The sequence below is a fragment of the Coenobita brevimanus genome, chromosome 20, assembly GCF_032717465.1.
Source record: "Coenobita brevimanus isolate Jiangsu-jjx chromosome 20, ASM3271746v2, whole genome shotgun sequence".
NCBI lineage: Eukaryota > Metazoa > Arthropoda > Malacostraca > Decapoda > Coenobitidae > Coenobita > Coenobita brevimanus.
In genome coordinates this window covers 728,767-740,236 of record NC_136973.1, presented here as the reverse complement: position 1 = coordinate 740,236, position 11,470 = coordinate 728,767, and the positions used below count along the sequence as shown (strand labels likewise).

At 39.4% G+C, this 11,470-nt stretch overlaps 1 protein-coding gene across 3 annotated transcripts in view; it reads right to left on the bottom strand.

Annotated features, from left to right (window-relative positions):
- Positions 1–1,249: 1,249 nt before the first annotated feature.
- LOC145391869 (ATP-binding cassette sub-family C member 3-like) overlaps positions 1,250–11,470 on the bottom strand; it is a 32,872-nt gene continuing 22,651 nt past the window's right edge. For all 3 annotated transcript variants that reach the window (XM_080266359.1, XM_080266360.1, XM_080266361.1), the window contains 13 exons: positions 11,140–11,458; positions 10,364–10,450; positions 9,607–9,730; positions 9,092–9,312; positions 8,483–8,663; positions 7,015–7,123; positions 6,617–6,743; positions 6,093–6,182; positions 4,998–5,156; positions 4,317–4,475; positions 3,448–3,614; positions 2,516–2,710; positions 1,250–1,478 (listed from right to left, as the gene is read on the bottom strand). In XM_080266359.1, the coding sequence (XP_080122485.1) occupies positions 1,367–1,478; positions 2,516–2,710; positions 3,448–3,614; positions 4,317–4,475; positions 4,998–5,156; positions 6,093–6,182; positions 6,617–6,743; positions 7,015–7,123; positions 8,483–8,663; positions 9,092–9,312; positions 9,607–9,730; positions 10,364–10,450; positions 11,140–11,458 (2,050 nt within the window). In that variant the 3' untranslated portion in view covers positions 1,250–1,366. The remainder of the gene's footprint in view (positions 1,479–2,515; positions 2,711–3,447; positions 3,615–4,316; positions 4,476–4,997; positions 5,157–6,092; positions 6,183–6,616; positions 6,744–7,014; positions 7,124–8,482; positions 8,664–9,091; positions 9,313–9,606; positions 9,731–10,363; positions 10,451–11,139; positions 11,459–11,470) is intronic.

The following is an 11,470-nucleotide window of genomic DNA, read 5'->3' as shown; positions in this document are numbered from 1 at the left end:
CTGTATATCTAGGCAGTCATGTTTTTCTGTCAACTGATCTATAGGAACACTTTAATCCTGATAGGGGTGGCCATAAACCCTTCCCTCTAACATCACACCACCCTTCTCTCCAACTCACATGTCTACACATCCCATCTCTCCATCTCCCCCTTGGTCTCCCCTACCCTCTCTCCCCTTCACAGGAGCATAATATCAGAAAAACGTTTTAATCCTAGCCATTATCATCCGTCCTTTTATGTTCTGGCATAATATAAACTATCAGAAAGATTTAGGTGATTAGACAAGGTTAGTTGCTACATGATTTGGCTAGGCTCTGCTGCAATTAGCTTTGATTGAAGTTCAAATTTTATACATATATGGCTAAATCAAGCTAAGTTTGTGAATACAACTCGTGCTTTTCCAAGGATGATATGAAATAAATAAAAAATACTGTGTTTATTTACATTTGCAATAGTAGTACCAGGTATTCACAGTCTTACATCCCTACTTTTACAAGGATAATAAAAAATTTAAAACACTGTATTTAACACTGCAAGAGTAGTACTAAAAATAAATATATGACTTTATATAAAATCAGCATTAACATACAGCAGGAGCTATTAGGAGCTAATTTCTAAGTATATATACTGTTTGAATATCTATGTAATGTATTGTCTGATGTATCTTGTGAGGGAAAGTTTCAATAGAATAACCTTCAGGCATTTCTGTCCCTACTTAATAATATCTGTAACCACTGTTCATACATAACATATTCCTTAAGGCACTATAGTCAGTTTATTTTCACCTGATGAAACTGGGGCCCCCTCAGTCATAGTCGCATGAAATCTGATTATCTTAAAATAAAAAAAGTCTCTCCTTAACTTACAAGTCAAACTGACCCTCCAGTCTGATTACACTTAGCAAATAAGTGAACTGAAAGTGCTTAGGGATCTTCATTAGGTTAAAACAAACATGCTATTTACTGCTCATTCTTGCTACCAACAATCATTATTATCTGTACTGCAGTATACATGCAACTTTTTCACCTTGATGAATTATATGTAGACTTCCAATAACCTCTTCACTACAAAATATGCTGGAGAGGGACACTTTCAAGTAGTGGCAACACTATAAACAGAAGGCTCCACCATCCAGATGTAATTCTCTTAGTACTCTCATCTTAAATGTCAGGACCAACTTGCCTAGTCCCAGGATCCTACGCTCCTCATGGGGCAATGTAGGATTGGATGATGGATGGATGGACTACCTATGAAACTGATCTACCCATTATCCAAAGTCATGAATAACAACAGTATGGAAAAAGTTGTCATACACTGGAATACATCCCTGACTTTAAATGAACACTGACTCTTGATATCTTAATGGTCTACACAAGCCCAGCATCCACTGCCATACAATGGAAAAGAGAATTTGGTTTCTGGAGCAGAGCTGCTGGGGTGTCAAACTCTGCTATCCTTCCTTGCTCCAACACAAGCACTCTGTTAGAGAGAGAGAAAAAAAAGGATATTAACAGTGCAGGAAATCCTCACTTAACTCTACATTTTCACTTAACAAATTCTAGATGTATTATGTGAAACTCACTGTAAATAATGGCTATGTTCCTACAAGAAATAATTATCCAGTCAAACACAACAAAAATACAATTTAAAGCTACAAAAAAGTAAAAAAATGCAACTGATGCTGTGACTGAGTGTATATGATGTACTAAAATTCATTAACTGGTGAAAGATATCTTCATGTGGTGGCATTAATATAACTGTGCAGCTCCAATGTCCCCAAACTCCTCTCTCTGTTTCAAGAGGAGGATGGTGGACTGCAGAAGCAGGGCATCTTCACCCTGCAGTCCACCAGGTTCACCTTCAGATAAGCCAGGGTCACAGCAACAACAACAATATCATAGTTCAAGATGGCATTAGGACGGTAAATGAAGGTGGAGTAAAAATTCATCTGGTGTTTACCAAAATGAAGTATCAAAATGTTTCCACAGCGGCACATTGATCAGCAAAATACAAAACGTTGATAATTGTATATACCTGTCAAAGTTAAAATGCTGGCAAGACAGTTGGTGATGCTGAGAAATTTCACAGCAACTCAATAATTATGAAATACAGACATCATCAGCAGCATCATTACCATCATCATCCCAAGCTCTTTTTCCCACTCAAAGTGAACAAGAAAAAAAATGATAATGGGAGATGCATCAAAAGCCTGCCCAACTGTAAAGGCTATGATCTCATTCATTAACCAATCAAGCCCCTGGAATCCTGACTCCACCACAAAAATACAATGATCATCATTATCATCATCATCATCCCAAACTTTCCTCTATCAACAGGTGGGGTGAGGTAGGGTCCAGACAGCAAGGGAAAAAAAAAACATGATAAAGGGATAACGAATCAACACCATACTCAATTGAATGAGCTACACTCTCACTCACTCACTCACTCACCTACTATTCAAGCCCCTGGAATCCTGACTCTATCTCAAAATACAAAATACTGATAATAAAGTATACCTATCAGAGTCCATGATTGTGTTAAGACGGTGAGCAATGGTGAGGACAGTACATTGAGAGAACTGGGCCCTGATTGTGGCCTGAATGAGGACATCAGTCTCCAGGTCGACGGCAGCTGTGGCCTCGTCCAACACCAGCACTTGGGAGTTACGCAGAAGGGCTCGAGCCAGACACACCAGCTGCCTTTGTCCAACACTGTGGCACACAGAATTATTTAGTACCCCACATCTGTACTCCATTGATCTGTCTGTCCATTCATCCATCATCCACCCATCCAATCATTTACCCATTATCAATTCATTCATCATTCATCCATCTATTCACTATCTTTCCATTCATCCACCATTCAGTCCAACAATGCAACACATAGAATTACTAACCTGTTGCACATTTCCACTCAGTCTATTAATCCAGCCAGCCATTCATCAATCCATTAATTATTCATCCATTCATCCATCCATCCATTTATCCACCAACCAGTCCAACAATGCAACACATATAACAATACTCTTTCCACCTTAATTTGGTCTAGGTTTTAGAGCATTTTAAGCTTATTTCACAAAGCTCAACAGTAAAATAAGACACCACTAAGCTCTACATCATTTCCATAAAACTTTTTCCAGACTATCATTATATTCTTGTATTAATCTCTTATTACAACTCAGCACTGGAGGTGTGTGTGTTTAAGTCAAGTTAGTGTGAAAACAGTATAGTTTATTCACTCCTGTCATTTAAAGTGAGAATACCTGATTCAAGTCTAAAATCTGATGCATCCTTGTCCATAATGTTCTGAATGCCAAGAGGCTGGTTGCAGATGAAATTCCTATAGTATGCCAAATGGAGAGGTAACAATTTCAAGCCAAGTTACTTGAAAAGTGTATAGGTTATTCATACATGTCATTTACGGTTAAAGAAACTAGTTCATACTGTACCTGAAATTTGACCCATCCTCATCCACAATGTGCTGAAGACCAAGGGGCTGTTTGCGGATGTAACTGCTAAGGTGTGCCAACTCCAGCGCCCACCAGATGTCAGCATCAGACTTTGTGCCAAATGGATCAAGGTTCATGCGTACAGTCCCACTGAATAAGACAGGGTCCTGGACACAGATAATGCTTGTATTATATAAGGGGATACCACCGAGGCAAGCTTTTGAATCATTATAATTATCATCATCATCATCATCATCATCATCATGACCTCTCTTCACACCTACAGATAAGGTGAGGTAGGGTCTAGAACAGAAAGAAAAAGTATGATAGAGCATGAATAATGCACAGTGAAGTAGGCCAGGCATTCATTCATTTACTATTCAAGCCCTGGCAATCCTGACTTCATCTCAAAAGACCTAAGCATATCAACATATTGTATATATTTTTTGAATTTTTCTTACATGTATCCTCGGCACAGAGTCTATATAATGTTAACACTCTCAGCCTGTTACTGGTCATCCTCAACTGAATAAAATAATCTGGCACTGGCTGGAAAGGCATATGAGATATTTGTATGACCATGAGAGGGTTACAGGTAACAGAATTAATATTTTCAGGCTTCTACAACTCACTCTTAGCTAAACATTATCATAAGATGGTCACTCTCATCTTAAACGTCAAAACTAACTTGCCTAGCCCTGGGTTCCTATGCTCCTCATGGGGAAACACAGGATTAGATGATGATGATGATGATGATGATCTACAACACATTACCAGAGCTGTTCTGATCAAATGAGCATTAATTATTTTGGAAAAAATGGTATGAAGATCCCAACAACAGGGCAACTAATATCCTATACTCCTGTTACCTGAGGGATGATGCTGATTCTTCCTCTTAGATCATGAAGACCAATCAAAGATATGGTCACATCATCGATCTTGATGCTTCCTGAAGAAGCCTCAATAATACGGAAGAGTGCCAATGTTAGTGACGACTTTCCTGCCCCGGTCCTCCCTACAATGCCAACCTGTAACATTAACAAAGCAGCAAATCATTATTATCCATCCATCATCCAAACCAGTATTGCCCCATCAGATGGGTAGAGGTCTTAGGTTAGGCTACTTAGCCCACCACTTGGCATCATATGACATGATGAGTGAATTCCAGCCACTTCTCAGAACACACTGTTATGGGCCACATGAAGTTGGAGTACCAAATTCAATGGGCCATGAAGCATCTAAAAATTATATGAGGGCAACAGGACTGTTACACTACATTATTACACAGCACGAAGGCCCACCTCAACAGTTAAAACAATACTAATGATTAAAGTTCCATAGCTGACTACAAAGTTGATCTACCCTGCAATTTCTCTTGCCTTATATTACCAGTTGCATGGTTTGTAAAAAAAAGTACAGCTTTAGCCTGCAGTCCACCACATTCAAGTCTAGATGAGCCTAGTTCCACAACAAAAACAAAAACAATAATAACACTAACAATATCATCAATGAAAACAATAACAGCAACAACAATAACAATGTAAACATACCTTCTCACCAGGATGGATGGAACAAGTAATGCCCTTCAGCACAAGGTCCAAGCCAGCCTGGTAACGGGTCTTGTAGTTGTTGAAGGTGATGGCCCCCTTCTCTGGCCAATACACAGATGGACGATGTGTCTCTACCTCCCATGGAGCCTCATGTTCCAACTGGCAAAATTATATCAATCTATTGTAAGTTTTAATTACATTTTTATACTGGAAGTCCTTGCTTTAAGTCACCTTTTTTTTTCAGGTTCCTTTTTGCTGTTAAAACCACTGAGGTGTGCACAGGCAAGGCCTATAGGGGCTGAAACCCTTGGCCCTTTGCCCTATCTGTTATGATGTGCTCACTTAGAACTCTCTCTCTCTCTCTCTCTCTCTCCTTCCTTTGTTCACTGGCAAAGTGTGGATATGGTTCCTCCCCCTCTTTTTTTAGCTGGAACCCCTGCCCCATAATCTGTTTGTGCACAATGCTGAAAGCCACAGCTGACAAAAGAATAAACAGCCTATTAAGGTTTCACTATTACTTAAGAAGATTTATAAGCTTCCCCCATTCTACAGATCACTCATACTGAAGGGATTAATAAAGGCCCTATCTAACATCTTCAGTTTGAAATCTCTCCAAAGCTGACATAAAACTGTTCAGAGATGGCAATCATACAATGAAACACAAACAGCTAAACTGAAGGAGTTAAACTTCCATTGTTGATATGCCATGTTCCTCCAATATATCGATATGATATTTTGGAAAACAATTTAAAATGAGGAGTGGGAGACTGAAGATGATGATGAGGGATGGGGTAGAGAGGTATATAAGTGAGGGTGGTATGGGATGGAGGGAGAGCAGCCAGATGGTAGAGGACAGGGTGACATGGAGGTGATTCATTCACTGTCACTCCCTCTAGGATTAAAGTATTAGGCTATAGACAAACCAACAGACAGAAAGACACATACAGATTGATAAGGAGATATTTAGATGAACAGACATGATAGACAGATACACAGATAGACAGATAGATAGATAGAGAGAGAGACACAAAAAGGCAGATAAACAGACAGACAGATGGGCCAATAGTTAGAACAAGAAAGAAAGCCTGTACTCACCTGTATATACTCATTTATCCTCTCCACTGACACAATGTGAGCCTCTAAATCGCACATAACACGAACCAGCCAATTCAGCATATTTGTAACCTGCAGACCAAATACATCATAATTATCATCAACACTATCATTATCAGCACTGTCATCATCATTATCACCATCACTGTCAGCATAACAAACACCAACATCATCATCAACATCATCACCATTATTATCATCATCACCTTCACTGTCATCATTACCATCACTGCCTTTACCACCACTGCCATCATGATCATCTCCAATCATCACCACTTTTACTAGCGCCACCATCACCATCATCATCATCAATTTTACCACCATAAGCATTCATCATCATCAATCATCACCAATCTTTACCATCATCACATCCACCAGCATCTTCATTATCAGTATCAATACTAACATCCTCATCCTTTACTTTCAACACCTTACCACTACCACCACCACCCCCACCATCATCATCATCATCATTATCATCATCTACACAAAATCCTGCCACTCACATTAAGTGAATAAGTAATAGCCAGGCCCAATGCCCCTGGACTGACAGTTTCGCGTTGTGCCACTCCAACAGCCGCTGCTACAAAGACTATCGCATTTCCGAGCCCTTCCAGATGGACACCAAGCCATCTGGAAGCAGTGAGAAAACATTACAGTGTAGGTTGTCATCATTATCACTGTTATTGTTGTTGCCCCTGGGTTAAATGAATGTGAATCTGGTAGATTGCAGGCTAAAGTTACCCTTCTCCTGCAGTTCATTAGCCTCCTTTTGGGGGATAGGGAGGTTGAATATAATTAGCTAGTGATGCATTGATTTAGATAAAAAAATACTGCATGTCACCCGACTGAAGGAGCTAATATATCACCAGGAAAAATGTTCATAAAAATTAATGTAACTTACCGGTTTACATACACATTGACATAAATTGCCTTGAGACTGTCCTCAATCTTGCGTAGTGACTCTCGAAAGAACTCATCCTGTTTCTTGAAAGCTCGGATAATTGTTGCACCTGAGTGATATAAAAAAATGAAATACAGTATACTGTAATACACTACCACACAAATTCAGTGTAAGTACTATATGAATACAACAGAAAAGTATCATACAAAGCCTCTTAGTCACTTAGGCCTGTATTCTCACAGGGTTAACAGGGTTTCTTATACCTTGTTCATCATTGCTTCATATATAAATACACCTCTCCCCCACTATTCAACAGGGATGTGTTCCATAAAAACTGGTTAAATAACAATTTGGTTGAATAACAAACTGATTCTTCCCATAAGATTGTTAAGAAATAGGGAGGATAGGTTCCTGACCACCTTCATCATTAAAAAAAAGTATTCAATAAAGATGGAAAAAATACCGGTAAGTATGAACAAAAGTGACACAGGGATTTGAGTTGTTTTCTTACTGACCAACATTCTCAAGGAAAATTATTTTAGTACAACATACATCTCAGATGACTGACATTTGATTTCTGATTTAAAAAAAAAATTGGAGAACAAATGAAATATAACTACTTAGCATTATTAAAAAAAGCCGCCTGAACACCTTCAGTAGCGTGTTTATTGCAGATCCCGCCTACTGGACATGACGTCACCACACCAAACAAACTTAAATGTATTCAACTTAAAACTAAAAATAGCAGTGGAAGCCAAACTGAAAGTGCTGAAACCTAACTGGGAGGCTTCATCCCCAGGACCCCAAATGATTAGAACCTACCTAACCTAGTGCAAACTAAGATGTGTGTTATGTAAAACTGGCACCAAAACAGTATCGTGTGTTAAGTGTTCATTAATCATTGGTGCAATCATCATCCGACCATGCAAGGGCAAAACACTCACTCATGTGAGCACATGACTGTGCTTGGCATGGGTAATAACAAGGGTTTTGGGTGGAACCATGGTGGTGCTGTAGTATTTCACGAGGCCAAACAGAAATGCACAAAGACGAAGAGGCAACCAATTAGCAGAGCAGAGCGCAGGAGACTGAGGCAGTTCAGCCAGTCTGTCTGGCAGCAATCAGTTTGAATTGTCGAAATGGTGAGGATAACCATGATGAACAACGAAAAAGGGTATAGATTTATAAATGTTGAAACAAGAAATTGTCAAATAATGATCGGTCGAAAAATGAGGACTTGGTGTACTCCAACTGATTGCATGCACTGACGTTGGTCACCTAATGGCCACTCAACACGATGCTTCAACTCTAGCACCCTGTTTATTCAGTCCCTTAATCTCTTGCTTATTTCTTTATGTATTTTGTTTATCATGTCTTATTTTTCTCTTTTATGTTATTAATGTTGCAATGGTAAGGAAGAGGTGTTAGGGAGAATGTGGGCCTCAGAATATGACTAAGCTGTACTCACCTGTCAGAGTTTCACTAAAGTGGGAGTACACAGGAGACTTGGCCACTGACTCGAGGCGCTTCAGTTGCCTGGAGGTTGCCACAAATACTTGCTGGATGCAGAAGTAGATGAACATGATGGGGGTAAGGAATGTTGCAGTGATGGGGCTGGCTCCAACAATCACTGCTAATGTAGTTATAATCTGTGAGGGAAATATAAATGCCCTTCACCATTCAATCTAGTGCTCTCCCAGCAGGAGCATGGTAAACCAAGGTTAGGCTACTCAGTCTAGCCATTTGAGGTTAGTATGGCAGCCACTCACTCCTGAGTGGCATTATGTGAGCAAACCTCCCAATGAACTCTTGGAGTTAGAGTCTTATGAATTACTGTACATTTGACTGGAGCTCCTTAATGCACTTAACCATCAGATGTCAAAAATACTGTAATGTAAAAAAAACAAAAAAAAAACATTAAATCATCATTATGGGCTACCTACATTATCATCTCACTATTCTACCACCAATTTAGCCTCTTTCATCTCAAGGGTTCTCTCTTAAGCTAGCTAAAATTGTCGACAGAATAATGTAAGAAAAAAAAAATCTGAAAAGAGCAATGGAGATTGCTTCAGACCTGAGTGAACGTGATATGGAAGGCACGAGTGTTGCCGGGCAGGACCCTATCAACCACATCCACTTCCTTGCTGAACCGGTTCATGACGCGGCCACTGGGGTTGGTGTCAAAGAACCGCATGGGTAGGCAGATGACCGAGTTGAGGAGGTGGATGTGGAGTAGTCTTGTGGCACGAAGACCACCCACCATCACCAACATTATCCCGCAGCACATCAGACACACTGAGAAAATATGTTATCATCATCATCAATGTCATTATCTTCATTACCACCATTGTCATCATCATCATCTTGTCCTCCTTTTCCCACCTAAGGATGGGGCAAGGCAGTTTTGCAAAGTATAGTCTTCCCTATGTTGTGTTTTCTCCTTCCTTGTTGTGTGGACCCTGCCTCACCCTCATCTCTAGGTGGAAAAAAAAAACGAGAGGTGATGATGATGATGATGATATATCTGAACAGTAAGACAACACAAAAAAAGAACAATACAGTTAAATAAACAATATGAACAATAATTACCTTGTCCTACTCCAATTGCACCATAAATGACAAGGAACATCTCTGGGCTGACCGAAGAGGAATTGTGAGTTGATTCTGTGCTGGACCACCGCGACAGCCAAACATTACTGCCAGCATTACATGCCTGAAACACAGTTTATGTCAAATACTTTTATTAATCAAGACTATCTATCTATCCATCAACAGCCAGATGTCTTAATCCCGTATGGGGTGACCACAGTGGAATCACCTCCATGTCACCCCATCTTCCACCATCAGGTTGCTCTCTCTCCCAGATCATACACCTCTCTTTTATATACCTCTCTACTCCATCCCTCCACTTCAGCCTTGGTCTCTTCCTTCCTCTCCCCCCCTCCACTTCACTCTCATAGTCTACTTGCTAGTCTCACATTCTCCATCCTCTCCATATGAATAAACACCTTTTCCTCATTCAAAATTGCTTATGATTCAAGATAATCCCTTCAATTTGAGGATATATTTCACTTCATTTTTGCCAACTACAAACAATTTTATTCAGCTTAGGAGAGTGTTCTAATGGTTAAGGGTTTTATGAAGACTATCTGATCCTGTCAATTCAAGGAGTTGATTCTAATTATGAGTTAAACTGTTTGGAATGGAAAAAAAATAAAAATGAAATAGAAAATACATTACTGGATTGAGGGGAATAAAAAGAGATAGCAAAAATTAAATGGAAAATACATCAGATAAAGTTGCTATTGTCCCAAATTGTAATCTGAAAACTAGATAAGGAAAATACCTGTGCCAGTGCAATACAGACAAAGGGAATGATGGCGAACCACAGCCCCATTGCCCTCCAATACACCAGGTAAATGTGTCTTGACACCTGGAAAAAAAAAAAAAAAAGATATGGACTCTCATCATCATCATCATCATCATCATAATCATATCTTTGTCACCATCATCATCATCATTGTCATCATCATCATCATCATTGTCATCATAATCATTCATCACTATCTTCATCACTGCACCATCATCATTATCATCACTGTCATCACTGTCATCATTATCATCAATGTCACCATCTTTGGTGTCATCATCATCATTATCAATTCATCATCATCATCATCTTCATCATCATCAGTATTACATATGAGACATAAAGATAAACTATGTTGATGCAGTAATCAGCTGGTATGATGTACTTTGTTTTAAATCAAGCAACTGTAAAATGGTTAACCCAGTCCCCTATTACTCTCATCAAGGTATAGGGACCTGAAAAATCCTACTGAAGTGAAGTATACTGATCCACTGAATCCAAGTGAGGTTCTTTTTAGCTGACTATTGTAGTCACCAGACAATTTTACTCAACTTTGAAATGGCCTCCTGTATGGAAAGGTTTAATAAGGCTATATTTAACTCTTCCCTTTTTGAAGAGTCTATCCTAAGTTGAATATAACTGTCAATGGGTGGCACAAAAATAAATAAAGAAAGAAAACTCAGGTCATGGAATTAAGAGTGGATACATTCAACACTGTGATGCTGTATATAGTACTTTCATTAGAGGCTTACCTTTCCTGTCGCTGAGGTCTCTTCTTGCACTAACTTCTGATTATTCTTAGTAGATTCTTCATTATTTAGTTTTGCCTTTGATCCTAAATACTGCATTTCATAGTGGTCTTTAAGATGCCCTCTGTTCATTGATGATATGCTCCCATTTTGTGTTCCATTAGATACTTTACTGATCTGGCGAAGGAGCTTAGGTGAAGATGGACATGGAGTGTGGACAGTGGGGGTACTGCCAGCCAGATTGCAACTGTTGGGCGTGGGCATGAACCTGCTGTCACAGTCACTCTCACTCACAAAACGACGCTTCCCTGATCTGCACTCTCTGCAACAATAA